The sequence below is a fragment of the Pygocentrus nattereri genome, chromosome 20 (genome assembly GCF_015220715.1).
Source record: "Pygocentrus nattereri isolate fPygNat1 chromosome 20, fPygNat1.pri, whole genome shotgun sequence".
NCBI classification, from domain to species: Eukaryota; Metazoa; Chordata; class Actinopteri; order Characiformes; family Serrasalmidae; genus Pygocentrus; species Pygocentrus nattereri.
The window spans coordinates 18,546,864-18,573,596 of record NC_051230.1 but is presented as its reverse complement, the minus strand read 5'-3'; the positions used below and the strand labels follow the sequence as shown (position 1 = coordinate 18,573,596).

Sequence of the window (26,733 nt, the reverse complement as noted above, 5' to 3'; positions counted from 1 at the left end):
CAGGAAACACCCTGGACAGTTCGCCAGTCCATTGCAGAGCTTTACAAAAACAGTGAAGTTCAAAAGGTAAAACATGAAATATGTTTCTGTACCATTTTCTTATTAATCTCTACTTTCAAACATAACTTATTAATCACTACTTTCATTAGCATTTCATTGTTTTCATTAGCATTTTACATAGTGTTCCAAATTTTCTGGAATGAGCTTTGTATTTTTAAAAGAGTTCAGGCCAGGTCATTGAAGGCAGGTCATTCATTTCTCATAGCGGTTATTAATATATTTATTTATATTTGTATATATTGACGCTCTTGAAGAATTCTGACTTTTAAATGAAACTGTGTGGAATTTGATTTTGGAGTTCTTTATTCTAGCTGATTCTTCACAGTACGAAATTTGCTTGGTGAATCATTGAGACTCAAACTGCAGTGTGGTCGAGGCCTCCACTACTCAGCAAAGGTGAAAATAAAACATGAGTCAGTGTTTCCTGTAGCCTCATACCCCAAGCTTAATCAAGGTTGCTTTGCTTGTGCCATGCTGTGTTGGCCCAGTGCAGATTGTAATGCTAAAATGCCTGTATTAAAAAATCTTTCAAACTTTTCTGTTCTTAATATTGATACACTATTTTGCCAAAAGTATTCACTCACCCATCCAAATCATTGAATTCTAGTGACTTCCATGGCCACAGGTGTAAAAAACCAAGCATCTAGGCCTGCAGACTGCTTCTACAAACATTAAAAGAATGGGTTGCTCTCAGGAGCTCAGTGAATTCCAGTGTGGGACCGTGATAGGATGCCCCCTGTGCAACAAGTCCAGTCCTAAAGTTTCCTCGCTACTAAATATTCCACTCCATCTCTGTCTGGCAATCCAATGGATGACTCTTGGTTTGGCAGTTGCCAGGAGATGGTACTTGTCTGACTGCATTGTGCCAAATGTAAAGTTTGGTGGAGGGGGGATTATGGTGTGGGGTTTTTTTCAGGAGTTGGACTCAGCCCCTTCGCTCCAGTGAAAGGAACTCTTAATGTTTCAACAGACCAAGAGATTTCGGACAATTTCATGCTCCCAACTTATGGCCCCTTCCTGTTCCAACATGACTGCGCACCACTGCACAGTACACAATGTCCATAGAGACATGGATAAGTAAGTCCTGACCTCAACCCAAACACTAGAACACCTTTGGGATGAATTAGAGCAGAGACTGCGAGCCAGGCCTTCTCATCCCACATCATTGTTTGACCTCACAAATGCGCTTCCGGAAGAACGGTCAAAAGTTCCCATAAACACACTCCTAACCCTTGTGCAAAGCCTTCCCAGAAGAGTTGAAGCTCTTATAGCTGCAAATGGTGGGCTGACATCATATTAAGCCCCTATGGGATGTCACTCTATTTATATGCATGTGAAGGCAGACAAGCGAATGCTTTTGGCAATATAGTGTAGTTCAGAGATGATTGTGTGTTGTGGTGGTTAGAGTGAAGCTGCAGAGGTGCTAACGTAAAGCTAATGAGGTGTTGTTGTCAAACCGGATAGAACCAGCCCCGACTGTCATCCTGTTTTTAAAGTAAGGGAAGTGCCTGAATTAGTGATCATCTTACATTCAGTGCTTACTATGTATGTTTAGGAAAAGTGATCAAAATGAAGATGCAGCTCATCCAAATAGTTTTCTTTTTATGCTGCTCTCCAGGTAGGATGCTTAAAGTTTTCACATTTACTTCAATTTATTCTGATATACATTATACAGGTTTTTATCTTACTCTTTATCACTGGGCTTCATTGTTTTACAGTGTAGTTCTTGTGCGATTATCATTATTTTCAGACCTTCTTTACTTGAAGGGGAATTCTGCCAAGTTTCCAATATTTCTGTATAATTAAATCATTTTAGTGTAAATGTAGTCTTTCAGAGTGGTTTGCTATGAAATGTTACATTCTAGAGAAACTGAGTCAGAATTGTTACAGCACTGGTGATAGGAGCCAGACATCTACAGAGCTACACTGAAAGCTCCCTCATAGAATGTATCACATGAAATGGTTATGGACATTCTACCTAATACCTGCGTTTTTGATAGTTAGTTCTGAGAGAAGCTAAAATATTAATTTGTTAAATGAACGTTGAGGGCAGAGGGGTATACGCAGGATGTTGTATGAAAAATAGTCCCCAAAGAAGACTCATTTTTGGATTTACCCCAATTTTACCTATTTTATGTTTTTCAACATCATGTTTAAAAACACAAAAGACACAGGTTTACTGGTGGTTTCAGACGGTAAACAGTATGACTGTATTTAAATTGTAGACGTCACAACTTCTATTTCCTATCATCACTGTAAAGAAAACACAGTAATTTCTCTACTATGACCCATTTCACATGCAGAGGTAACCCTTTGTTTTACAGTCCCCTAAGTTCTAAGTATTAACCAGGTATGTGTGGGGTACAAACCCCAAAGTATTAGGTAATTATTTTAGGTGACAAGATGGTCAGTACCAGGATAGTCTAAATTAATTATACTCAAATGCCTCACAGGTTCTAGGTATTACCCAGCTAAGGGTAAGGCATAAATTCCAAAGTACTGGGTAATTATTTTAAGTAATAAGATGGTAAGTAATAGGATAGTCTGAATTACTATGAAATGTCTCAGAGGTTCTAGGTATTAACCAGGTAAGTGTGAGGTGGAAATTGGGTAACATGATGGTAAGCACCTTTACAATCTAATTTAATAACACTGAAATGCCCATCAGGCTATATGTATTAAGTTTAAAAGAAACATGATAAAATACCTGAAAACTGCAAAACTATTCAGAGCAAAAAGGGGTACTTACAAACATCCACAGTTCATAATAAAATCATGCTTGGAATAAAATGATGCATTTTTACAGAAAATTAATTTAAAAATATGCAAATGTAGTGCATAGCAATTTGTAGTAACTATATATATGTATATACATGGTGGGAATAAGTCTCAATAAACTCAAGAATCAGGTATTACCACTGTGACGAATCCTTCATTCTCTTACACTCTTAGTGTGTTTACACTTGCATAACAAGTGGCAATTTTTCTTAACTTTGTGGTAAGAACTCAGTAAAACAATAAAAGATTCCCTGCTTTCTATTACAGGTCAGATTCAGTTTAGTATGTAGGTAATAGACAGATGCATTTTATTTAAGGCTCTACAGATTTGAGTGACCTGAGTTCCAACTAACATCCTGTTTATTCTTTTGAAGGTAAATACATTATAACATCATAGATAGATTCCCTCTAATATGGACAATCTAGTACCCACATGTCAGACACAAGGCGCACAGGCCTGATCCTAGAACCTGTGAGATGTTTCATAATAATTCATTTAGACTATTCTGGTACTTAATATCTTCTCACCTGAAATAATTACCTAGTACTTTGGAGTTTGTACCTCACACTTACCTGGTTAATAGCTAGAACTTAGGGGACTGTAAAAGAAAGGGTTACCCATGAAGATTCCCCTTAAAATAATATGAGCTCAAATAATGCTTAATGAAGGGATAAGGAACAGACTTGTGATAAAACATAGTTATACAAGAAATTGTAAGTATTAATTTAGAGTCATATTAGAAAATAACACACATCAAATTAAAATATAAATACCATAGAGTTTTAATTAAATGCTAATTTAAAGAGATTAAAAGTGAGCATTGGAATGTTTAATAAAAGGTAGATTGAGTTCCACAGTTTAGAAGCATGCATGAGTCTCTCCCTGTTTTCTGTATTTTACAGAAGTTATTTGTAGAAGGGCACTTTGCAGATCTTAGATTACATGCCGGAACATGAATAGACAGACACTCTATGGTATAAGCGATGCTGTATGGTTATTTAGAGCCTTAAAAACAAGGCTTTAAAATCTATCCTGATACAGGCAGCCAGTGGAGTTCTTTTAAAACGGGACTGATCTGATCTCTCTGTTTAGTTTTTGTTAGGATGCGTGCTGATGCATTTTCTATGAGTTGTAGATAGAAAAGGCTGAACTTAGTGACTGCATTTACATGCGGGATAAAACAGAGCTCAGAGTCTAAGATCACACCCAGGTTTCATACTTGAGGTTTGGCATATGAAGCTAAAGAACCAAGTTTCCAGTTACCAATGATCGGTATTCAGTTTTTTCATGATTTAATTTTAGAAAATTTTGTGACACCCACTGAGAACATATCTGGCACACAGCTGGTCTGTCTACAGAGTCAGGATCATGAGAAGGAATGTAAATGTATAACTGGGTGTCATCAGTATAGCAGTTGAAGGAATTTATTGTTTTGAATTGTGTTATATCTGTGTTACATATTCTATATTGCGTGTTCTGTACGGTGACTGTATTTAGAACATTCTTCTGTGTATTCTTGTTTATCCCTATATGGTCGTGTTTGTCACCTATTACTTGTTCGGTACGTGCTGGGCCTATTCTTGGCATCAGACCAGCTATATAACTGTGTTACCCTGATGTCTTACGGACTCGCTGTGTGTGTCTGTGGCCGGTGCACAACAATAAACTCTGCAACAGACAACAGACTACGTTCCCTGGATCCTGAAGGGTTTGAAATTCTTCACTATGAAAATTTATATTATGCTTCTTAATGACATCACCCAGAGGTAGCTTGTACAAAGAGAAAAGCAAAGGCCCTAAAACTGAAACTTGATGGACTCCACAAGAATGGCAAATGCCAAATCATTTTGATGAATGAATTCCAAGTGAAACCATGAAATGTTTATTATCTAAATATGATTTAAACCATTCTGGATTAAAATCTTGTGGTCGATGGTATCAAAAGCTGCATTGAGGTCAAATACAACCAGAATGGAAGAATTTTGTGCTTCAGAGATGAGCATGAGATCACTCATATGGTGAATCAATGCAGTCTCTGTACTATGGTTAGAACGAAAACCTGACTAAAACTTCTCATATAACTTGTTTGATATTAGATATGCATTTAGTTGTTTGAAAACAACTTTTTCTAAGACTTCACTTAAAAAATGTAGATTCAAAATTGATCTAAAATTATTTAGGATGGAAGGATCCATGCTACTCTTTTTTAGCAGAGGCTTCACAAGCGTGTGTGTTGGGTGGTTGTGGTGCCACATCACCTTATATCTGTATTATTATTAATAAATGATGAGCTGTGACTTTAATAACAAAGTGAAAAAAAAATAATAATATGTCCCCTGGAAAAGGGAGGGGGGGTGGGGGGTGGTGTGGCCAAGGAATGTTGGCCTGGGGAAAAAAAAGATATGCATTTAGTTGTTTGAAAACAACTTTTTCTAAGACTTGAAAAATATAGGTTCAAAATTGATCTAAAATTATTTAGTATGGAAGGATCCATGCTACTCTTTTTTAGCAGAGGCTTCACAAGACAGTTTTAAAAGCATCTGGAAAAGCACCTGTTGACAGATGAGAATAAAACATAATTGTGAACACAAACAATAACCATCTTGAGGAATAAAGTAGGAACAGGGTCAGGATCTCATGTGGATGAAATTGTTTAGAACAGTTGTAAGCTCCTAATAATTGATTACAGAGAAAGACGTCATTACTGATGAAGGTGGCTTATCTGGAACATTTATAGAACATTTATTATTGAAACAGCTTGTTTCAGCTGGCTGAGCTATACCCTGTCTTATCAGGTCTATTTTATTTTGAAAATGAATTATGAACTCTTCGCAAATTTTAGAAGATAAATAACCATGAGATGCATTAACAGAAAACCTGGGGTAGGTTAGTCAGTCTAAGGGGGAAAAAAGGATTTTGGTATTATCTTTTTGTCTATTAATTAAACTTCAGATGTATGACCCTCTGGATATTTTTGTAACATTATTATAGATTGGGGTTTAATTTTCTTCTCACTGCACTATGTGTTTGGAGGGGACTGGTCTTTTGGTCGCAAACCAAATTTTTGGGGGTTTTGGCCATGCATGTTTTTATTTGATTTATTAATTACACAGGGTTTGATGACTCTAATGACATTATTGGAGCAAGTTCTTCCTTCAAAGCTACCAGAAGCTTTAGTATTGAGACAGCAGAGAGAGAGAGGGGAATAGTAGAAATGGAGGAGGCATTGTCTATATCATTAAAAGCACTTACCTGTCTGCTGTTTATTCTACTTACCCATCCGCTGTTTACTACCGTTAAGTTCAGTGAGGCTTGGTGCAGCACGTTTTCTATATTCTCAGGTGTAGTCTGTCCCTGCTGTAAAATTCTGGTCACTCCCAGAAAGCACTTCAGTTGTTTACGTATCCAACGTAGCTTACACCAGACTTGGAGCCAGTAGTGTAGCGCCTAGAGCTTGCTGAACACCTTGCTTCCACTCCCATAGGTGGGCAGTGGTCCCAAGATAACATGTTTATATGAATGTTTTTGTTGTATTAGGTCTCATGACAGATAACAAGTGGTCAATGACTGTACCTAAAGCTGTCGATCAAGACTTTGGTGAAGATGCCATCATCCCCTGCAGTTTTACAACTCCATATGAAAACTACAAGAATGATACAACAGCAATTTGGAAAACCAAATCACGAGTAATTTTCCGCTGTGTGAGCAAAGGAAATCTGTCAGAAAGTGGACAGAACTGCACTGAATCTACTGGACGTTACTCATTACATGGTGACCCAAGAAGCAACAACATCTCATTGAGAATTAAAAATGTCCTGTTTATGGATGTAGAAACGTATTTCTGTCGTGTTGAGTTGAGTAAGCCAAGAGATGCCTACGAGACCACTACAGGAACCATCTTAAACATTCGAGGTAAAACATGAATTTTTTATTCATTCTAAGGTTTCAAGCATTTTGGTCAATGATGGTCAATAATGGTAGAATTGAGTTACAGGATAAGACTAACAGTGATATACTTTTTTCCAGCTGTGCCTCAAACACTGGAAAGTATCTACATACAAACACTTCCATCAGGAGAGCAGGTTGTTGTGTGTGATGTTAAAGGAACACCTCCTCCAACGGTGACATGGATCTGTCCAGAGAACATTAATGCCTCTTTGGTGTCTGTTCAAAGTAGTTTTGTTAGAGCATCGTCCAGTATTCCTGCAAATCTGCCCAACACCAACTACACCTGCCAGATACATGGAAAGAATAGAACACAGCATCTCTCAATTTACTACAGAGGAGCTCAAGAGCAACAGCAGCAGATCCCTTTTCCATTCTTCTTAGTTGTGACGATACTTTCTGCAGTTTTCTTCATTATTTTTCTGGTCACTTTGGCCGTGTTGTACAAGAAAGGTAAGGAACACCCATCACTTGTCTATAGCCCTAAAAGATTGTCTGTAGCGTACTAGACATATTATAATTTTTCTAAATACTTGGTGGGAACTGACCCAAGGAAAGGGGTGCTGAGTGCTTTGCCTGCCCCCTGGACAGAAATAAGCAAAAGAAATAGTGTGGCAAGGCTCAGCTGCGGAGGCCAGTTGCTGCCCAGATAAAGACAGACAGTGCGTACTTACACGCCATGCTGCAATTGCAAGGGTGCCTGAGAGCTGCACACCATACAACTGCATACGGTTGCCTGGTGCCTGTGGGGTTGTCAGCCCACTGGCTGCTCCCAGAAAATCAGAGGCTAAATGGAGACCAGATAAGGCTGCTGGCAAAGGAGCTGAGCACTATTATATGTTTGACATACCAATAATAGCTTAGCTATAAAGTCAATTGTCATGGCACACTATATCATTTCACCCCAGAAAGTGTTATGTCAGAGAAAACCCTGTCACTTGACAAAGTGTGATGTCAATTTGACCTTGAAGTTAACAAAAGCAGCCTTTAAGAGAACTGACACTTATTGGAATAAGCCTTTATAAATGTTTATGTACAGTACTGTGTGAAAGTTTTAGGCATCTATGCAAATTTTTAAGCAATTTACCTCAGCAAGTGAGTTTATCACAATGTACATTATAATAAAGTCATATTCATAATTCAAATAAACATAAAAACAATAAGAAATAACAAGAATTTCTTGGGTCCATATTTTTCCTTGACACCTTCACAGCCACCACAGAGAGCACAATTTAATGAAGCACTGATTGGTCAAACCAGGAGTTGCTTTTTAAATACATGTAATACTAGGCTTTGAAAATGGTTAAACAAACACACTAACATCCATAAACTCATTATATACCCCAGTAGGGGTCACTAATGAGAAAAAAACATTGAGGAGGAAAATCTGTCCCCACAGTTTAGTAATCCATACTTTCAGTTTATAAACTGTGCCCACGGATTTGTAAACTGTACTCTCAGTTAGGAAAACTGTGCATTCTATAAACTGAGAGTGCAGATTACTAAACTGCAGGGAAATATTTTCCTCCTCACATTTCTGGGAAGTGACCCCTACCGGGCTCTGTAGTATAGATCTGATTTAGATGCAATTTTTTTCAATAAATCATATGCTTTTTTTTTTTTTTTTATCCTGACACGATGTAAAGCCTGAGGCAAATAGTATACATTGCATATATTGTATGGTGATGCTGTATAGTTTTTGATACTTCAGAAAAAAATCTATGAAATATATGCATTCAATTTTATATTTAACTTTGTTTTTTAATTTTTGTTTTCAAAGGTGGAGATCATGAGATGCCTTCAAGTTCAGGGAGAGCTCCAGGTACAGCTTACATTAGGTTTACCTAACAATTAAAAAGATTACACACACACACACACAATGTCCCCATAAACACACTGAACTGTATATATATATATATATATATATATATACATATATATATATATATATATATACACTGAACTGTATATATATATATATACAGTTCAGTGTGTTTATGGGGACATTGTTACAAGTCATATATCCAAGTATTGAAGTACTGTATGATCAAAGCATTATTTACACCATGAAGTGTATATATAAAAATATCTGGAACAGTTTACTTAGTTGACTGAGCTGGTAATTACAGAGTGGGCAGTTAAGGCCTGCCATGATTCCCGGCCTCAACAACTGTCCGAGTCTGGCCATGACCTACAGTATAATGTTACCAAGTTTGTTTTTTTTCTTACTGATGGCTGCTTTATAAGTGTACATCCTTGTATTTGATGTGTGGATTTTTTTCAGGTCTAAAGCATTATTGATTTTCTCTTGTCTTTAAAAGATTAAAACTTTTAGTACTGTTTATCTGATGGGGGCAGTTTGGTGGTCTGCCAGGTCATGCGTGGTTGCAAGCATTTTTTTTATAATTGTTTATTATATGTTTCCTGCTTTTTAACACTAAAAAGTGAACATCTTATACTTAATGGGCATTTTCACTCTAAATTAAATAAAAGAAAGGGTCTCTGACTTTTTCACAGTACTGTATTACATATTACACTGTTAATGTTTCTTCAAAGGTTAGTTAGTAAAGGCAGTGGTTATCTATATAACTGTGGACATTTAAAGAAGCATTTGAATGTTTACATGGTTCTATATATGGTTACATTCTTCTCTTTGAAGGAAAACCTGCAGCATTTTGTGTTTCTTTAAGAAACCCCTTTTAAAAATGTTGTTGAGTAGGGACCCCCAAATTATACAAGGGCCCCGCCTCCTCCTTGTGTCAAGAATGAGAGGATGAAGTGGAAATATCAATCTGGTCACAAAAAAACAAAAGAATTACTGTGTAGCACGTAAACTTGTGTTCATATGCATGTGTATGGAATGAAACGTGCACTTTGCATCAGCAGCCCCAGTGGAGTCCAACTCTGTACTAATGCAAAATGGAAAGCAATGGATTGACATTGACTATTGATTAAACACTGAATTTAAAATGATTAGCTGGGCACACTGGTCAATTTGGATGCACATCTCTCAGTAAATAATAACCATCAATTATTCTCCAAAGCCACAGCACAAATAGTATTTTATATTTGAAAATGTATCAGAGGAAATATGAAAGACCCTGATGCAGCTGGTAAAATTATTAATAGTATTATCCATCATTTAAAATATTTTTGTTACCTCATTTTGTTCTGTACAGGTCTAATTATTAATAGACCCACAGATGAAGCAAACTGTTTTAACGAAGGAAAGACTGTAATAGGAGTACAGGGATGTTGGGTGTGACTGCATTGCAGTTGCAGATGGTTTACTTCAAGTAGGAGGACCCCCTGCAGATTGTTGCTTAGGGAGGTCTGGAACATGTGCAGAATGTGGCTTTGTGTTTTCATGTTGAAATAAGCTTAGGCATCATTGAAAAGGCAACATCTTAAAAGCAACATAGGTTGCTCTACAATGTGTTTACCATTAATGGTGCTTTCACAGATGTGCAGGTTACCTACCAATACCCCCACTGACAGAAACTGGCTTTTGAACTTTATGCTTGTAACAATCTAGATGGTCCTGTTGATGTTTTGATATACATCACAGAAACATGCTAGTTTTTGAATATAGATGTTTCTATCCATTGTAGATGTCTGGTTGAGGTATGTTCTTCTTAAACTGTTGGATTTTTTGCTGATGGATTTTTGTCAAAGTGTTAAGCCTTGACCATCCCTTATCCTTGGCTTTCCCTGGATGCTCCGTTAACATGCCAATATGATGGCATTGTCTGTTTTAAAATATTTTTAAAATTTCAAAACTATCCTAGCCTTAAACTGCTGCATCCCAACATTTTTTTTTTATTGCAGGTATCAGTTGCAGGTAAAACATTACATATCTTGTCTTATACATATCATATCTTGTACTATTTTTGTATATATACAGATCAAAAAAGATTTATAAATCACTGCTTTTTGTTTTTTATTAGAATTTTTTCCAAGAGTCCCACATTTTTGGAATTAGGTTTGTACATGATAACCCTGATGTGCACAAATATATATGTTTCAGTTATAATATAGACATTGTAAATGTTTATTGTATCAAAAGTGGCTGAAATAGCTCAGTTGGGAGAGTGTTAGACTGAAGATCTAAAGGCCCCTGGATCCCGGGTTTCGGCAGTCATATGCTGGATTTTAGGCACTGTGAGCGGAACTTTGCCGGTTCGATCCCCAGCGCCGACAGTACATGACTGAGGTGTCCTTGAGCAAGACACCTAACCCCCACCAGCTCCCCGGGCGCCATGGATAGAGCTGCCCACCGCTCTGGACAAGTGTGCTCACTGAACCCTAGTGTGTATGTGATGTTTCACTTCAAGGATGGGTTAAATGGGTGAAATTTCCCCGTTGTGGGACGAATATGTATCACTTATTTATGCTTACTTATGCAATATGCTTATGCTTATACTTACTTATGCAATAACAATGTTTAAACATGAGTAACTATCTAAATGCATGTACTGTATCTGAGGTTTAATAATTGTGTCAGCAAAGAAATCAATAATGTGACATTGTCTTGTTTAAATCAGGGTCATCTGAGCCTGTGGACACTCCAAAACAAAAGGACATAAGGAAAACCGAGTCTTTTGAAATGTAAAGACTACATCAGCATTTGCATGCATCCTTTTATATAATAATTTATGGATTCATTTCTAAATTCTTTTGTATCTGTTCATTGATATTCTCTCTTTCTTGTTTTTCCCCACAGAGATGAAGACATTTATGCAAATGTTTAAGTCTTGATGATGGGTGGGATCCAAAAACTCCAGTGCAGCACATCGTCTTATAATACATGATTCATCTTAGTTTTTTTTCCAGATATTGTTTTGTTTTTGTTTTTTTAACTATTATTTTAAATGATATTTTATTTTTGGGGGGAGTAAAATATTGACAATAAATTTTGGGCCAGCAAATGTTACTGTTTCTTCTGTAAAATGTATGTATGCATGTATTGTATGTAAAGGCTTAAGCACCATATTTGTGGTTACCTGTGGAACTGAGTCAAAGGGCATTCTGACTTCTGCCAATTTAACCACAAACATTCTTCAAAATATGAAAAGTAAATAAGCTGACTGTGTAATTTTGTGTTTTGAATGATCATTGAAATGAACTCAAATCTCATTGACAAGTTGTACTGCATTTCTCTTGCTAAGTTTAAAACATTTATGCAAATGTATGAATATTTTTCAAGCACATGTGTCTGTTTGGCTGTTGGTGAAGAATTCTGCCTTTTAAATCAGTCACACTTGGTTGCATTTGACGGTAGATAAGAATTCATCACTAGGTAGTGCCTGTATTTGTTTAGACACTTATGAGTCTAATATTTTTCTTTCTGTTTTGCTGTGACAACATTACGGATATGTAATAAGTCTTTTATACTATTGTCATATTTGTTTGCATGTGTTCTTTTTCTAGTGAGTTTTCATAATATGATGAGTTATTGATTATCAGTTTAAATGTAAATTACTTTTGCTATATATTATTCTGGTTACATTACTGTGCTATAGCCAATTATTTTACAACAAGCAATAAGCACAGTCTTCTGAAATGTTGCCCTTTAATAAAAATGCTAAATTAAACAGTTCTACAAGTGTCAAGCCTCCCTTCTGCCAACTGGGTCGCCTAGTACTCCAGTTCCTAGAACTCCTTGCTGCATCACATGACTACGAACTTTCACATGACTAAGGACTCTCACAGACCCACCTATCAGCGCTCCTCTTCTCCATTCTTCTGATTTGCACTCAAACCTGTTCCATGTCACCTTGTCACTTAGTTTAGTGTATAAGCCCGATCTTTAGGCTGGAACAATGGTGAAGTATCATACCCATGCATACTGAGCATTTCGCTTGTGTATCTCTACACATGTATGACCCGTTTTCTGTTTACGACCCTTTTATTCTGTTTTGGTGTTCTGGTTTTCGACTTTCTGCTTTGTATTTATGACTGTAATTTTGGAAAACCCCTTTGCTATTAAAGCTCTTAACTCAAGCCTCTGCTGCAAGCGACTGGTTCCGTCTGCCACCGTTACAAAAATCTTCATTATTCTGTATTAATGCTCCAAGTTATGAAACTGGTTTGAAAAAATGTTACTTACTGTTCTTCATTTTCTTGTTAATCCTATTATTCTCACATATTTGTAACCTTTACAGCTTTCAAGCTAGAACATTAAACTTTGGCTTTACTTGAACAGGTTGCTTTTGCTTTTTCATTCAAATTGGTTTATGTTGTTCATACATCATTCAATAAAACATTGTTTTTCCTTAGAAATTAAAGGTGGAATCTTTAACATTCCACTTATTCTACATCTCCTGCAACATATTGTTGTTGTCTAAAAATAACATGTATCTCCATGTATCTTCACAGCTGTCATTCTTTACATTTTGTGGAAAACTCATGCTGAATAGATCATTAGAAATTCTCCAAAATCACTTGAAACCTCTTTACATTAACTTCCTTAAAAAGTTAAGAATGCTCTTTGCTTTTCCTGTAAAGTTATTACTTTTGACATGTTTTTCTTTAGACAACAACAATACAGTGCTTATACCTCTACCTCTTTTTCTACTACAGTCAATATACACTCTCTAGTCAAATGTATGACAATTCTCTGTTCTTCTTATGTCACCATCATACAAGTATGCTATTCACACCTTTGCAGCCACATGGGATACCATAACAATATCCTAGGAACACTTTAGCAACCACCTGCGATACCATTGCCACGGCCTAGCAACATCTTACTGACAACATGGGATACCATTGCAATGGCCTAGCAACATGACACCAACTACCTGAAATAAAGATGTAATGGCCTAGCAACACCGTAGCAACCACATGAACACAGCAATGGCCTAGAAACACCTTAGTGTCTGATCAGACCTGGGTGTGTGTTGCATAGGAACTGAGTGGTCACTTTGCCCCCCATGCCATTTCCTTTCTTCGAAGCCACAGCCAGTGACTACTTCTTTCAGCTGTGGTGGCAAGCTCTTTGATGGTTCTCCTCTGAGCTTGCCCTCTGACGCCCACCTCTTTCTGGAGCCTTATAGGTGAGTTAGCCACAAACCCCCTACAGCCCACCTCCACTGGACACACCAGCACTGTCCAGCCCCACTCTTCTGCCTGGGCTGCAAGGTCAGAGTATCGCAACCTTTTCCTTTCATAGGCCTCATCAATGGCTTCCTCCCAGGGCACCGTGAGTTTAATGATGTAAACACGGCAACAGGAGTTAGACCACAAAACCAGGTCTGGGCGCAAGCTTGACACAGCAATGTTAGGTGGAAACACTAGGCTCTTGTCAAGGTCGACCCGGAATTGCCAGTCCCTGGCAGTACCAATAAGGCTTGAAATTGTGAGAGGGGCTCTGGTTGGTTGTCTTTCACCCTCCCGGATGAAGGCTGTTGAGGTTTGGACTCCTTGATGCACATTAAGTGGAGCGGAATTTGTGGCAGTTCCTTTCTCTTCTATGGCTGAGGCCAGACAACGCAGCACCAGGTGTATCTGCCTTGAGAAAGGGAGGTCTTGCAGCCCACAAGAATGTGCTTGAGGCCTGCTGGGGCTGAGCACAAGGAACATGCTGGGTCCTCACCAAGCCACAGGTGTAAGTTTGCTGGCGTAGGCAAATGAAATGAAATTGGGTTTCATTTGTGCATCAGGTTTGACTAAAATAGTCAGACAAGCTGAAAGTAAGGGTTCCACCATACGCTAACAGAGAGACACCACTGTCGTGCCGCAGAAGAGAAGTTTGAGTTGGTGAGACTGAAACTGAAAACTCTGCCTGGCTTAACGAGGCAGGGACGTGATGTTGCCAGAAAGTTTTTGAGGTACTGTGGCACTACCCATCTATTTTCTTTTAATTTTCTTGTTCTGGAGTGAAGCAGCCAGTGCAGTTATTGTTTTAATGGCTGCACCGTTCTCGAGCATGGAAACAGACCTGCAACAGGAGTAAAGACTAAACAGCTGGGGATGATTGTCAGCACAAACTGAGTTTTGTTATTACCGAGCACTCAGAGGTAGTAACCAAGTTAGTACACACACCACAACCAGAAAAATGTTTTTGATCTGTGTGGGAGCGATTAATTGATTTAGTTTTGGAATTAAGTTCTGGGATGAATTCGAGTTTATATGGACAGATGGAAGAAATCAGAAAGCTAAATATTTTTCAAGGAAATATCAATAAATAAGTGTAAGCTGGGAAATTATAAAATGGTGCAAATGTGTTCAATTCTAATATTGTAGTCTAATTGTTTGTGCTATTAATCTGTTGGGGACACATTTGTAAATAGTTCACAAAAACAAGCACTGCAGGTGGGTGTTATAGGTAGCATTTACAGATGGCAGGTGACCGTCCTTTTGCATGTTCTCCCCGTGTCTGCGTGGGTTTCCTTTGGGTTCTCTGGTTTCCTCCCACAGTCCAAAGACATGCAGTCAGGCCAATTGGACATGCTAAATTGCCCCTGGGTGTAGGTGTGTGAGTGACTGTCTGTGTCTGTCTGTCTGCCCTGCGATGGACTGGCGACCTGTATCCTGCCTTCCGCCCGAAGACTGCTGGGATAGGCTCCAGCACCCCCCGCGACCCTGACAGAGAAGCGGCTTAGAAAATGAATGGATGGAGGTGTCCGTCCTTTTTACCAGCATGTAAATTTAAACATTCATTTTAAAGGGGCGTGGCACTACAAAACCAATTACTGTGTTTCTTATTCTAGCTGATTCCTTACAGTACAAGTGGTGAATTATTGAGACGCAAATTGCAGTGTGTTTCAGTCGAGGCCTCCGTTACTCAGCAAAGCAGAGCTTCCTGTAGCTTCATACCTCAAGATTAAACAAGGTTGCTTTGCTTATGTCACACTATGTTGGCTCAGTATAGATTGTAATGCTAAACTTTTCTCTATTAAAAAATCTTGATAAAATTTCTGTTCTTAATATTGATAGTTAATAGAAATCTACAATGGTAAAAAAACATTGTAGATGATTGTGTGTTGTGGTCAGAGTGAAGCTGCAGAGGTGCTAATGTAAAGTTGATGAAGTGCTATGATCACACCGGATAGAACCAGCCCTGACTTTAAAGTAAAGGAAGCACCTGAATTCATGATCATCTTATATTCAGAGCTGATCAACATCACTTGTATGTATAGAAGAAGTGACCAAAATGAAGATGCAGCTCGTCCAAGTAGCTTTTTTCTTATGCTGCTCTCCAGGTAGGATGCTTAACTTTTTCAGATATGCTTCTAATTTATACTGATATAGATTATAAAGGTTTTATCTTACTGTTTATCGCTCGGTTATTATCAATTCAGTATTTTCTGTGCTTATCTTTCTACGTCCTTATAGTGCTCAGCTGCCTCTGAAGGGGAATTTACCAATATTTCTGTATAATTAAATCATTGCAGTGTAAATATCATCTTTCAGAGTGGGTCGATGTGAAATGTTACATTCTAGAGAAACTGAGTCACAATTGTTACAGCACTGGTGATAGGAACCAGACATCTATCTACAGAGCTACACTGGATGGCATGACTGTATTTGCATTGTAGACATCGCAATGTCTATTTCCTATCACCACTGTAAAGAAAAGACAGTCAGTAACTTCTCTACAATGACACATTTCACATGAAGATTGCCCTTATATATTAAGTAATATGAGCTCAAATAATGGTTGATGGATGTATAAATAAAAGACTTATAAATATGTATAAATGTAAACAGTTAGATGAGTACTGTTAGTCAAAAAGCAGTGTTCCCAATTACATGTCAATATGAATGTTTTTGTTGTATTAGGTCTCATGGCGGATAACAAGTGGTCAATGACTGTACCTAAAGCTGTCGAACAAAACTTTGGTGAAGATGCCATCATCCCCTGCAGTTTTACAGCTCCATATCAAGACTACCAGGGTAATTTAAAAGCAATTTGGAGAACAAAATCACAGGTAATTTTCCGCTGTGTGAGCAAAGGAAATCCATCAGAAAGTGGACAGAACTGCACTGAATCTAATGGACGTTACTCATTATCTGGTGACCCAAGAAGAAACAACATCTCACTGAGGATTAAAAATACCCTGTTTATGGATGCAGAAAGGTATTTCTGTCGTGTTGAGTTGAATAAGCAAGGAGGTGCCTACGAGACCAGTACAGGAACCATCTTAAACATCCGAGGTAAAATATTGTTTCTAAAAATTCGAGCTTTTTCTCAGCAAGATTCTGGACAAATTTTACCAAGTAAGCTGTGATGTTTGTGAGAATAACTTAATGATGGTCTGTAATGGTAGAATTGGGTCACATGATAACACTAAGAGTGAGACATTTTTTCCAGCTGTGCCTCAAGCATTAGAAAGCATCTACATACAAACTCTTCCAACAGGAGAGCAGTTTGTTGCATGTGATGTTAAAGGAACACCTCCTCCAACGGTGACATGGATCTTTCCAGAGAACATTAATGCCTCCCTGGTGTCTGTTCAAAGTAGCCTTTCCAGAGCATCGTCCACTATTCCTGCAAATCTGCCCAACACCAACTACACCTGCCAGATACATGGAAAGAATAGAACGCAGCATCTCTCAATTTATTTCAGAGGAGCTCAGGAGCAACAGCAGCAGATCCCTTTTCCATTCTTCTTAGTTGTGACGATACTTTCTGCAGTTTTCTTCATTATTTTTCTGGTCACTTTGGCCGTGTTGTACAAGAAAGGTAAGGAGCAGACCATCACTTGTTTACAGTTTAACAGATCCAGAGCCTTCTGTCACCTTCAAAGCTTCTTCTTTTGAGTAGAAATATGATAATTACTCAAAGTAGTTCAGAATAGGACGCTGTCCATTGCTTCCGATTACTTTTGCCATTTTATCAACACACCAGTGAACTGCGTGTTACTCAAAGACTTAACCATATGCCGATAGAACTTTCACTTCTATACCATCCATCTTACATTCAAAGCATGAACAATCATTTTATTCTTAGTTTTTTGGGGTTTTTTTTTTTTTGCTCTGTAATGCTGATTGTTTTACGTAAAATACTGTGCAAAGTCTGAGGCCGCCCTTCATTTATTCTTTTTATTTTTAATTTCCTGTCAAAACAATTTTGACTATTTTTCATTGTACATTTTAATGGCAAATGACACAAAATGCTCAACAACTAAACATAAAACAACATTTTCAGCATTTAGTGTGCCCACGCTTTGCCTCTATTACAACATCTGTTCTTTTCAAGAGACTTGCTTTGAGATTTTCATAGAATTCTCTAGGAATATTTATTTACACCACAAGAGTTCACTCTTAGAAGTTGGTTACATTTTCAGTTTTTCACAATCCAAGCAATGGTAGTTACAAATTTAGACTCATCAGTCCATAAAACCTTACTCCACTCTAGTGCAAATTTTCAGTAGCGCTTTGCTGTAAAACAAAAGTATGTAAGGCTACATGACAATTACATTAGCTTTTCATGACAGCTGACATAAACCTACATCAACATTTATAAAGGCTCATTCCAGTAAGCAGCAGCTGACATCTGCTTTTGTGAACTTTGATGTCAAGCTGACATAACACGTATGTTAGGTGAGTTTTCTTTGCTGACATTATATTGTGTCATAACACTTTCAGGTGTGAAACGATATAGCACATTATGAAAGCAGTCTACTGTCTCCATTTAACACTTCATCTCCTGTTTCTAATAACTGCTGCTTCTTTGTGTGAGATGCAAATGCTTTTTTTCTTGTCTGTTTCCTTTTCTCAGTAACAGTTTCTTGACAGGTACACACCCTTTCAGACTCGTTGTTGAGTTGTCTTCTCACTGTGGAAGGTTGGACAGAAGCGCCTGCAGATTTTTTCTGAAGCTTGATTTTCTATAAAAGTTGAAAGCTTTAAGTGCTGTTTATCTGATAGGGGCCGTGCATGATTGTTAGAAATCTTTTCAGAATTGTTTGAGATTTGTTTCTGAGACAGTCTAGAAAGCAACATATATTACTCAAAAATGTTGTCAGCGTTAATGGTGCCTTTCACAAATGTGCTGGTAACCCACCAATATTCCATAATGACAGATGCTGGCTTTTGAACTTTACGCTGGTCACAATCTAGATGGCTCTTTTTTACTGCCATCAGTTTCAGAATAGGTTTATTTTTTCATAAAACAATGCAGTTCATAAGATTAAAAAAATACATGCATTGACTTTGTTCTGTTTTTGAACAAATGCAGGTCAAAAAAGATTTACACATCACTGTTTTTTGAATTTCACCTATGGTCAGAGGACATATGCATATACTGTATGTAAGCTTTAATGATTGCATCAGCAAAGGAATCAATACATTGACACTGTCTTGTTTTTATCAGGGTCGTCTGAACATGTGGACACTGCAACACAAATGAAAATGAAGAAAACCAAGTATACAGAAAAGTAAGGTCGACGTCAGCATTTGCATACAATCCATTTAAATGGCTATTTATGGATCTTTTTCTAATTTCATTTGTATTTTTATTTCAATATCTTCTCTTTAATGTTTTTTCCTGCAGAGATGAAGACGTTTACATGAATGTTTAAGCCTAGATGATGGGTGGCATCCAATAACTCCAGTGCAGCATTTCCTCTTATAAAATATAATTTGTCTGTTTGTCTTTGTATTGTTTGTTTTGTTTTTTTTGTTATATTTTATTTTTTCTTAACTAAAATAAAGTAAAATTTGGGACTTTTGAACAAATAGCAGATTGTAAAAGGTCAGTATTCTATGTTTTGAGCCAATGTCACTGTTTCTCCTGTCAAATGTGTGTAAGTTTTTTCTTGTACGTAAAGGTGAAAAAGGATTAAGCACCATTTTTGTAGTTACTCAAATGCTCTTGTGAACAAAAGGCGCTCTGGCTTCTGCCATTTTAACCACAGATAATCTTTACAATGTAAAACGTAGGATTTTGAGTGATATAATCATTTAAATGAACTCAAATCTTCATATTAGCATATTTAATTTTCCATGCTGAGTTTAAGAAATGTATATCAATGCATGTATGTTTTTCAAGCACATGAGTCTTTTTTGGCTGTTAGTGAAGAATTCTGCCTTTTAAATCTGTCACACTTGGTAGCATTTGATGTGAGATAAGAATGCATCACTAAATAGTGTCTATTTTTGTTTAGATATTTTTTCTTTCTATTTTGCTGTGACACAGTTGTGGAAACATAATACATTATTTTATGCTATTGTCATTTTTGTTCACATGTTCTTTTTCTAGTGAGTTTTCATCACACAATGGGTTACTGATCTGCAAAACTGCCAGTTTCACCAGTTTAGATGTAGAGTACTTTGTTTTATAGCAGTTATATTATAGTGCTAGAGCCAATTATTTAACAGTTTCACAACTGTTTTAAAACACATTTGTCCAAAATGTTGCCCTTTACTAATAAATGCATTAATAAATTCAACAGATCTAAAATCTTAAGCTTTATTTCTGTTGTGACTTTGTTTTGGTTTTCTTGTTTATGGCATCTGCCTGACCCTTTCTCTGTTTAAAAGGCACTCCTCGGACAACATCAGCAGATGTTAGCCTTTTTTAACCAATCGATTGATGATTTGTTTCACAGGCAAACTAAGCAGTAATCCTAGCTCTCACAACTTTTAACTGGCATGAGGATTTGTTTACCCAGCTACAAGTGATCAGCCTGCACCAGCTCAAGCCACAACCTACTGTGGCTGCTCTTGTGACTATGGCCCCCATTGTTCACTTTCTGGTCAGTAAGCCTGACAAATTTGATGGCTCACCTGACAAATACAGTGGGTTTTTGCTCCAGTGCTCTGTTTTAGTAATTCCTGATTACAGTCATACTTGAGTACAGTCACAGCTGGAGGTGGATGGAATGAGCCAACACTCATTATTGCATTCCAGAATGGTTTGACTTGTAGGGATGACAAACTGACTCTAGATCAGCCTATTGATAGATACCCTTTTGAGTAGATAGCCTAATTGGCCAACTCCCACAAATATCAAGGACCTGCAAATGTTCCTAGGCTTTGCCAGTTTTCCTCACTGTTTTATTCATAACTTCAGCTCCATTGCAGCCCCCTTGATGGCTTAACTCAAGGATGTAGTCAAGAAATTAGCATGGTTCCCTAAAGCTGAGGAGGCTTTAATAAATCTTTTCTTTTCTTTTCTCTTCTCTCTGTAATACTGATTGTTCTGTAAAGCTGCATTGTGACAAAACCTGTTGTAAAAAGCACTATATATAAATAAATGTTGCTTACTTGCATGCTTGCAAAGAAATTAAGAGGATTAAAGATGTTGCTTACAAACTTATTCTGCCTTCCTAGTACAGAGGTTCTAACTCTCTTCATGTTTTTCTCCTCAAACCTGTTGTCCCTTATCCATTGAAAGAGGTTTCACCTGGGGAGGCTTTACTTGTACCGCTGGAGACTGGGCGCACCCCTGGCTATGCTGTTCAGCAGGTGCTGGACTCCAGTCGTGGTGGTGGTGTTCTACAGTATTTGATTGACTGATTGGGAAGGTTTTGATCCTAAGGAGAGAGAAGTTCAGTGCCCAACTCTGATGTCCTGGACGCTGGTTTGCTGGCTGAGTTCCACAGCTGGCACCTTGAAAAGCCTGCTCCTCGTCCCAGGGGATGTCCCAAAAGATGACAGTTGCCCAGTTCCTGTCCTTCCAGTGCTGGGGTCCCCTCTAGGGATCCTTCCTGTGAGACCTAATCTGTTTAGGACCACTACTACTCCAGGGATCACTCTTCCAGTCCCTCTGATCGTGTGGAAGGTGGTCGCTGCAGACTCCTTAGGAGGTACTGTCACACCTCTCCCCAGCTCGACTGAAACATCTGTTCCTCACTCTGTTGAAATCCTCTAGGAGGTCACATAACTCCAGACTCTGTACAACTAATCCAGATAGATAGATGTTTTAGAGTTAGTATAAAGCCCAGGCTTTAAGACTAGGTCTTTGCGAAGTATTGTTTCAGACCCTTTGTTTTTGCCTCTATCATGACCCTTTGTTTTTGCCTCTATCATGTTCTAACCATTTTGCCTTTTGATATGTCTGACCTGTATATACTTATTCGCCTGCGTTTAAGCTCAGCCTGCCTGAACAGGTTTCTTTTGCTTTTTATATGATTTAAGTTGTTCAAACATCATTCCATAAAACATGTTTTTCCTTAGAAATTAATGGCAGAATGTTTAACATTCCACTCATTCTACTTACTCTATAATTTATTGATACCATAGCAATGACCTAGCAACACCTTACCTGACCACCTGTGATATCACTGCAACAGCCTAGCCACATGACATAAACCACCTGGGATAAAGTTGTAATGGCCTAGCAACACCTTAGCAACCACCTGAGATAGCATAGCAATAGCTTAGAAACACCTTAGTGGCCCAGTAGCAACCGCCAAGCAATGCCCTAACCACAAGCTGAAATACTAGCAAAACATTACTATATAAACATACTATTTATATAGTTTATAGTAGTAACATTACTATATACAAGCAAACAAATTACTGTATAAGCCCAATTATTGTGTTTCTTAATTTGGATGAATCTTTACAGTAGAAAAGTTCCTTGGTGAATCATTGAGACTTACACTGCAGTGTGTTTGAGTCAAGGCCTCCACAACTCAGCAAAGGTGAAAATGAAACATGAGTCAGCGCTTCCTTAATCTTCATTCTTCAAGCTTAATCGAGGTTGGTTTGCTGGTGTCTTTCTGTGTTGTCCCAATGTAGATTGTAATTTCTCTTATTAGAATTGATAGTTTTGAAATAAAACATTGTGTATTGTGGTGGTAAGAGTGAAGCTGCAGAGGTGCTAATGCAAAGCTGATGAAGTGTTGACTTTAAAGTAAAGGAAGCACCTGAATTAGTGACCATCTTACATTTAGAGCTTATCAGTTGTATGTTTAGAAGAAATGACCAAAGTGAAAATGCAGCTCATCCAAATAGTTTTATTTTTAAGATCTAATTCAGATGTATGCTGATACAGTTCATACAGATCTTATCTTACCGTTTATCTCTGGGTTTCATTGTTTTACAAGTGTAGTTCTTGGGCTATTATTATTATTTTGATACTTTATTCTTATCTTTCTAATTTCCCTATGGCATTCAGCTGCATTTAATTCCACCAATTCCACCAATTTGTCCATAATTCTGTATAATTAAGTCATTATAATGTAAATTTTGTCTAAATATTGTCCCCAACGAAGACTTGTTTTTGGATTTATCTATCACCACTGTAAAGAAAACACTTAATTTCTCTACAATGACCCATTGTAAGGGTCCAGTATGTGCCGTCAGCCTCCAGCAGAGAGGGACGGAGATGAGGCGCCACCACTTGAGGGAATGTTCAGTTCAATTCCCACAAGCCCTCGGATTGATTAGGCTCAACCTGGCATACCTGTGGACTTCCCTATTTAAGGGGAGCCCTTTGTTAGCAGCCCTTTGTCACACCTCTATAGAGGGGTGACCTGTACGTACTTAGCCCAGGTGGGTATTTTTAAAAGAGAAATTGCCCCAAAACAACAGAAAGAAGAAAATGCCCAGGTGCCTATTAAGACAAGAAAGGAGAGGAGAGGAAAGGAAAAAGAAAATAGGGCTAAAAAAACAACAAATTGCCCCAAAACTACTTAAAAAGACAGAAAGAAGGCTTCAACAAGAAACGGCTCCAAGCCAAACAAAGTGTTCCACAATGAACAAATAGGTGAAACATAAAGCTGGATCTTTCTCTCTGTGCTATGTGCAACTCCCAAACTGGCCAACAGAGGGCCATCCTCTCCAGAATTCTGACTGCCTCTCACCCACACCCATCACCACACCGTCAACCTCTGTTCCTCAACTCCCCTATAAATACTCACACACTCTTTCCACTCATTGTGAAGCATTGTTGGTGTGGCACTACAATCCTGAGCCTTTCTCGATAATGTTTTGACTTTGTGGTCTTTTGAGCTTGGCTAGCCCTTTTTTGACTGAGTTCAGGATTTTGTCTTGGATCTGTTTTGTCTTTTTGGCCTCTGATCCTCTTTCGTACTACCCTATTCTGTTTTTGGACTATGTTTTTTGTACCTTTTTGTCTGTCACAATAAAGCCTTCTTATGGATCCTAACAACCAGCCTAGTCCAGCAATGATACACTCTCATAATTACAAAGGAAGTGTCTATGGTTTTACTTTTCTATCTCAGCCTTTGTTTGAGCACACTGTTTTCAGTGTCCCTTTTGTCTGCCCTTTCCTGACATTTTTTTTCATTCTCATTCATTGTGGTGTTTTTCACGTTTTCGCCTGCACTTTGTGGTGGTGCCATGGTAACTCCTCCAACCGCCATTTAGTACACCGGTGGTTTGAGCCTGGCTCTGAGCCACCCCAACCTGCACTTCCATTTCTCATGGGTTTTCCTCTCTGCACTTGGGTCCTCCTCTCTGCACTTGGGTCCGCCTCCCTGCCGTCCCATAACACCCATTTCACAGGAAGATTCCTCCTAAAGTAATATGAGCTCAAACAATGAATAAATGAAAGAATACTGTTATGTGAACAGTTACATTATTGCTGTTAATCACAAACCACTGCTTAACCAAGGTTTTTTCTATGGCATTACAAAGTGTAAAAAGTGTAAAATTTACTAAACTTTCCTTATCAAATATTCATTATTTTTAAATCTATGTTGTATTTATGAACTTTGGAGCTGGAGCCCAGCAATAGGGCTCAGTTAATTCTACACTGATGTCTAAGCAGTACAACCATAACACATGACCACTACTTTCGCCTTCAAAGTACAGGAGGGGCCTCAGTAGGGGACTTTTGCAACTGAACAGTCTAAGTAAGTAAGTGATACTTTTTTGATCCCACAACTGGGGAAATTCCACCTCTGCATTTAACCCATCCGTGAAGTGAAACACCACATACACACTAGTGAACACACACACTAGGGGTAGCGAGCACACTTGCCGAGATCTTTGGGCAGCCCTATCCACGGCGCCCGGGGAGCAGTTGGGGGTTAGGTGTCTTGCTCAAGGACACCTCAGTCATGGACTGTCGGCCCTGGGGATCGAACCGGCAAACTTACGGTCACAGGGCCAGATCCCTAACCTCCAGCCCACAACTGCCCCTGTCTACATCAGATGTTTAATTTGTCTCCTGGTGGATAACAGGTGGTCGATGATGGTATCCGAAGCTGTCGACCAAAGCATGGGTGAAGAAGCCATCATCCCCTGTAGTTTTACAGCTCCATATCAGGACTGCCAGGGTCATATAACAGCAATTTGTCAAACCAAATCGCAAGTAAATTTTCTGCTGTGTGGATTTTGTGAAAGTGGACAGAACTGCTCAGAGTCTACTGAACATTACTCATTATCTGGTGACCCAAGAAGAAACAACATCTCACTGAGGATTCATTTTTCTGTCGTGTTGAGTTGAGTAAGAAGGGAGAGGCCTATGAAATTAGTACAGGAACCATCTTAAACATCCGAGGTAAAATATGAAGTTTTGATTGTGGTCCTTTGTAGATGATGAATAAAATCTTAACAGATTATCAGTAACGCATCAACAAAATATCAGTGAACTAGCAGTAGTGACGTATGGGAATACATTGAAGTCAATATCTTGAAGATGTACTGATAAGTTACGTACATTAGGTAGAAATGTGAAACCTAACATTACCCAACTTTACCTAAAACCTAACCCTGACCATAATCCTAAACTTAACCTCAGCCCAAAACTTAATTCTAACCCTTATATGTTTTGATGTTACTGAGAATCTGATGTGTTTGTTTAATCTAAAAAGAGCAGCTCAGTGTTACCTTGACTGTTTCTAAAAATTTAATTTTCTTGGCAACATTTTGGTCAAGTTGTCCCATGCCAGCTGTGCTGTTTGTAAGAATGATTTAATGATGGTCAATAGGGGTAGAATTGGGTCACATGATAACACTAAGAGTGAGACACTTTTTTCCAGCTGTGCCTCAAGCACTAGAAAGCATCTACATACAAGCATCTCCATCAGGAGAGCAGTTTGTTGTGTGTCATTTTAAAGGAACACCTCCTCCAGCAGTGACATGGATCTGTCCAGTGAACATTAATGCCTCTTTGGTCTGTTCAAAGTAGTTTTGTTAGAGCATCGTCCACTATTCCTGCAAATCTGCCCAACACCAACTACACCTGGCAGATACATGGAGAGAATGGACTGCAGTATCGTTCAATTTACTACTGAGGTGCTCAGGAGCAACAGCAGCAGATCCCTTTGATCCCTTTCTGGAGTTTTCTTCATTCTTTTTTTGGTTTCTCTGGCAGTGTTGTACAAGAAAGGTAAGGAACAGACCCATAGTTTGTTTACAGTTAAACATTTGGTCCCTCTATTGACTAGTATTGCTAACTTTTAAGCAAAAACTGTGCTATTTAAAATTTTAAATTAGCAGCATTAGCGTGGAAAAAAAAGCTAAAATATGGTGTTAATAATTTATCAGTTGGGTCAGATTTTTCCAGAGTTTTTCAGATCACGTTATACATCTTTAGGTAAAAGACAATCTGCCTAGATTTTAGGGCTCACATGAAAAATCAGCATTATACTGATAAAAATATGATGACAATATTAAATCATTCACTTACATCCTCAGAAGACACATCCTTTAACAAGTTTTGACTGAGTTCTCTTTGAATACTATTTCAATGCTCTCTCAATCACCAGCTTAGGGAAGAAATCTGGAGCATTAAAATTCTTCCACACATTGCGTGCAATTGCACATCTTCTCCAGAGAGGAGAAATGCTCAAATACTCATTGATTTATTTAGGTTGAAAAAAAAACTAAGTAATTTACTTATTACCACATAAAGTAATTTTTTTAGGTAGATCTGATAAGACACTTGTTAGTGTTTATAAGGTGAAGTGCATGGCTAGTGGTGCCCTTTCCTGTGAGTTCAGTGCTGTTTATGTGCTTTCCTGTCCTGGCGTTTAATAAAGAGAACACTTCTCATGGTGAAATCATACCACCATCAATAA

At 38.1% G+C, this 26,733-nt stretch overlaps 2 protein-coding genes and 1 pseudogene across 4 annotated transcripts; all 3 read left to right on the top strand.

Annotated features, from left to right (window-relative positions):
• Positions 1-1,572: 1,572 nt before the first annotated feature.
• LOC108426210 (sialic acid-binding Ig-like lectin 15) lies at positions 1,573-12,986 on the top strand. 2 transcript variants are annotated; one of them, XM_037531472.1, is made up of 6 exons: positions 1,573-1,678; positions 6,377-6,751; positions 6,866-7,237; positions 8,565-8,606; positions 11,329-11,392; positions 11,508-12,986. In XM_037531472.1, exons 1-6 carry the CDS (start codon positions 1,630-1,632, stop codon positions 11,533-11,535), a joined length of 930 nt encoding a protein of 309 aa, XP_037387369.1. In that variant the 5' UTR covers positions 1,573-1,629; the 3' UTR covers positions 11,536-12,986. The 2 variants fall into 2 exon arrangements, with proteins under 2 accessions (XP_037387369.1, XP_037387370.1); XM_037531473.1 differs by lacking the exons at positions 11,329-11,392; positions 11,508-12,986 and adding an exon at positions 10,613-11,022.
• A 2,918-nt stretch (positions 12,987-15,904) lies between these two features.
• LOC108426211 (sialic acid-binding Ig-like lectin 15) lies at positions 15,905-20,207 on the top strand. 2 transcript variants are annotated; one of them, XM_037531533.1, is made up of 5 exons: positions 15,905-15,990; positions 16,571-16,945; positions 17,151-17,474; positions 19,107-19,170; positions 19,287-20,207. In XM_037531533.1, exons 1-5 carry the CDS (start codon positions 15,942-15,944, stop codon positions 19,312-19,314), a joined length of 840 nt encoding a protein of 279 aa, XP_037387430.1. In that variant the 5' UTR covers positions 15,905-15,941; the 3' UTR covers positions 19,315-20,207. The 2 variants fall into 2 exon arrangements, with proteins under 2 accessions (XP_037387430.1, XP_037387429.1); XM_037531532.1 differs by having other exon boundaries at positions 17,103-17,474.
• Positions 20,208-20,466: 259 nt separating this feature from the next.
• Positions 20,467-26,116, top strand: LOC108426170 (annotated as a pseudogene).
• The last annotated feature ends 617 nt before the right edge of the window (positions 26,117-26,733 follow it).